Consider the following 3,872-nt stretch of genomic DNA (forward strand, 5'->3'; position numbering starts at 1 on the left):
CAATTAGAGGATTCATTCTAGCACAAGGGCATTTCTCGGACGATCTTGGGTGCATCATTTAGGAGGAGATCTACTTTGATCTCTCATTGCCAATTTGCACTAGGACCGAAGGTTACTTCTTATCTTTATCGTTTCATTGCTGTTTTCGTTTATGACCATAAATCACGTATTAAATTTGCGTTATAATCCTTCATATTATGGGTTTTATATGGATATTACCTCACACATAGCAGCAGAGGGTGCAGACTGCTCAATCTCGGGTGGATCATCATGGGAGATAATTGGGTCATCATGAATAACAGTGGTAGTGTCGGCCTTATCATCAAATTGATGAAATAATTCCTCATGAAAAATAACGTCACAAGAAACAAGAATAGACCCGGTTTCAATATCAAGAACTTTCCATCCTTTTTAATTGTGAGGGTACCTGAGAAAAATGCACTTCCGACTACGTGGTGCAAACTTATCCCCCCGGGATTGCTGATTATGAGTATAACAAATACACCCAAAAATTCTCATATTTTGATAAGACGGAGACACACCAAATAAAATCTCATACGACGTTTTATGACCAAGGAGTTTGGAAGGAGTATGATTAATAAGATAAGCAGCAGTCAGAACGCACTCACCCCAAAAAATTTTCAGAAGTTGACCCTGAAAAAGCAAGGCTCGTGCCACATTAAGAATATGACGATGCTTACGTTCAACACGCCCATTTTGCTGGGGTGTGCCAACGCAAGATGTTTAAAACTGAATACCCTGCCGTAAAAAATAATCTGCCATATAATTAAATTCTGTGCCATTGTCACTCCGCACCACCTTGACCTGTTTCGAAAACTGTGTGTGTACCATATATAAAAATTGCATAAACACACTAGTAACTTCCGTCTTAGTAAGTAATAGATAAACCCAAACTGAACGAGAACAATCGTCAACAATAGTAAGAAAGTATTTAGCACCACAAGTAGAAGGAACACGATACGGCCCCCAAAGATCACAATGGATCAAACTAAAAATGTCCGACGCAATATTCTCACTCAAATTAAAACTTGCACGAGTTTGTTTTGCTCGGTGGCACACATTACACACCAAGTTTTTATTAACTGAAAAAGAATGAGCTAAAGGTAAAAATTGAACCACATTGCCTCCCGGATGGCCAAGTCGTCGATGCCAAAGCTCATAAGACCTCGAAGTATCCAATGTATGCACTACTGCAGCCGTATCCGCTGAAGAGAAAATAAACAATCCATCCCGAAGCTCACCAACTCCAATCATCTTCCTCAAGGAACGGTCCTGTATAAGACAACGGTCCTTAGTAAATTGCAACATATAATCATAATCGGTCGTTAATTGAGAAATGGAAATTAAATGACAAGTCAAAAGAGGAACAAATAAAACCCGACGCAAGGTAATGAAGTCGTTAATTTTCACGGTTCCCATTTGAGAGGCCATTATCCGCTTCCCATTCGATAAACCCACAGTACGAGGCGGTATCACCATACTATCCGTAAATAAAGAGAGGTCACCTGTTACATGGTTAGAAGCACCAGTATCTACTATCCAAGAAACACACGTACCAGATAACCGATCAGAAGGAATATTTTGGAGAGCATTGGCATGAACCGTACCATCCGAGCTCGAGCCTACACCAGAACCCGAACCCGTTCCCGTGCTGGTACTACCCGACTTCCTGCTGCGACGCAATTCGACCAAAGTACGAGGCCGACTTCCCTACTTGTCAGAAAACTTTTGGCTTTTAATAAAACAAGAATTTATATCGTGACCATGAACCTCATAATGGGAACAGTATAGCTTACAACGCTCTGCTTTCGCTTGTTCGCTAACTTTTTACATTCATCAGGGGTACGGGATGAGGAGCCAGGAGTCGCATAAGCAACAACATCACTAACATTAGGAGGTGTATCATCCATAAGCAAGCGCTCGGCTTGGAGAGTGGCGTGATAACCACGATTAAGGAAGGGCAATGGGACGAGTTAAAACTGCTGGTTACGAAGGGTGCCATACAAACTATGGTCTAGGCCCATAAAAAATTGATGAAGTCTTTTATTATCAAGACGCTTAATGGCTTTACCAGCGATATCACAAGTACATTTACCACATTCACAGGCAAACGGAGGTTCATTAACAGAAAGCGCATCCCAAAGTGATTTTAGTTTACCATAATACTCGGTAACAGACATACCTTTCTTTTGTCGACATTGACCAAGTTTGGTTTTTAAGGAATGAATCGACGTACCATCAACAACAGCGAAGCGCTCCTCCAAATCGCTCCACATAACAGCTGCGTCCTCCACGTATGACACACTCTCAAGAACAACCGGATCAATAGTTGCCCTTAGCCAAGAGACAATGGTACAGTGAACAACTTCCCATTGCCCTAAAAGAGACTCATCAGTTGGTTTTTTAATTGAACCGTCACAGAAGTCAAATTTCCGACCCGATTTTAAGGACATCCGCATCGAACGACTCCAATTGTCATAATTGCGATGGTTCAACAGAATAGTGGATAATTTGAGGCTTGGGAGATCACCCGAACCAAGATAAAATGGTGAAAGAGGATCGATTTTGAGAACGGAATTTTCCATATTTGAAATTTCTCCGCCAGCCATGGCAAGGAGAGAAAAAAATTTGATTTTTATTTTGAAACTGATGAGGCATATTCTGCACCCGCTGACCGAGTCAACATATTGAGCGAGGTCAAAGCTAAAAAGACAGCAAGTCAACATATTAACAGCCTAACCGATAAAGCCGGTCCGCCTGTCACTTGGGTCTCGGCTCGGCAACTAACCGGCCGAGAGGCATATCCGCGTACTCACATCCAGTCCCCTCGGCATGGAGTCAACCAGGCCTGCCGGCCTGTCATGGGTCCCTCGGCCGAGGGTAAAACAGTCTTTTCACCCACTACGCCACTTGGCCACTTGGCCACTACGTGACAAAAGGTGAAAGTCTATAAATACTCATCATCTCTCATTGAGAAACTAACTGAAAATAATCTGGTATAAACTCCCTTATCTCTCTACAATATACTTTGCCAAGTTAACATACAACTTATCTCTCTAAGTTTACTGACTTGAGCGTCGGAGTGAGTACGCTCGGTACCAAGCCGAGCCCTCAGTTTGTTCATTTTTACAGGAGAGAGTGAAAGGAAGAGACAAGCAACGACATCATTCTACAAACTTAAGTGGTCATAATCCTGCTCCGGAATTACACCCGGAACAATTGGCGCCGTCTGTGGGAAGGTGCATGTATTACCGGAGCATTCATCTGACAATTCTTGCACTTCTTGGTTTTTGCCCTGGAATCTTTCAGCATGGTAGGCCAGAAGTAGCCGGCTCGGAGAGCTTTGTGGGCTAGCGTTCTCGCCCCCATGTGGTGTCCGCAGATGCCTTCGTGAATCTCTGTCAGTATAAGCTCCGCGTCGGCTGGGCCGACACATTTCAAGAGTGGTCTTATTACGGACCTTCTGTAAAATTCTCCTTCGAACACTAAGTACCTTGCAGCGATCCTTCTTATCTTATGAGACAGACTGCGGTCCTCCGGCAACTCTTTTGTCAGCTTGTATTTCATTATCGGAGTCAACCACGTCGTCTCGGCTTCGATGTCGCCCACCATGCCGATGGTCTCAGTGATGCTTTTAGCATTCCTGATATCCACCAGCACGGTTCGACTGACAATTTTGATGCTTGAACTGGCAAGTTTTGAGAGAGCGTCGGCTCGGTTGTTCTCAGACCTGGGGATGCACTGTATTTGGAAAGATTTCAATTTTGAGGTGTCAGCTTTTACCCTTTCCAGGTACCTTACCATCCCATCTTCTCGAGTCTCTTACTCTCCTCGGATTTGATTAGTCACTA

At 43.4% G+C, this 3,872-nt stretch overlaps 1 protein-coding gene across 1 annotated transcript; it reads right to left on the bottom strand.

The window, feature by feature from the left end:
* Positions 1-1,994: 1,994 nt before the first annotated feature.
* Positions 1,995-2,606, bottom strand: LOC141634629 (uncharacterized). Its single transcript, XM_074446680.1, has one exon. It carries the CDS (start codon positions 2,604-2,606, stop codon positions 1,995-1,997), a length of 612 nt encoding a protein of 203 aa, XP_074302781.1.
* Between the last annotated feature and the right edge of the window lie 1,266 nt (positions 2,607-3,872).

This window comes from Silene latifolia, chromosome 2 (assembly GCF_048544455.1).
Source record: "Silene latifolia isolate original U9 population chromosome 2, ASM4854445v1, whole genome shotgun sequence".
Classification (NCBI taxonomy): Eukaryota; Viridiplantae; Streptophyta; class Magnoliopsida; order Caryophyllales; family Caryophyllaceae; genus Silene; species Silene latifolia.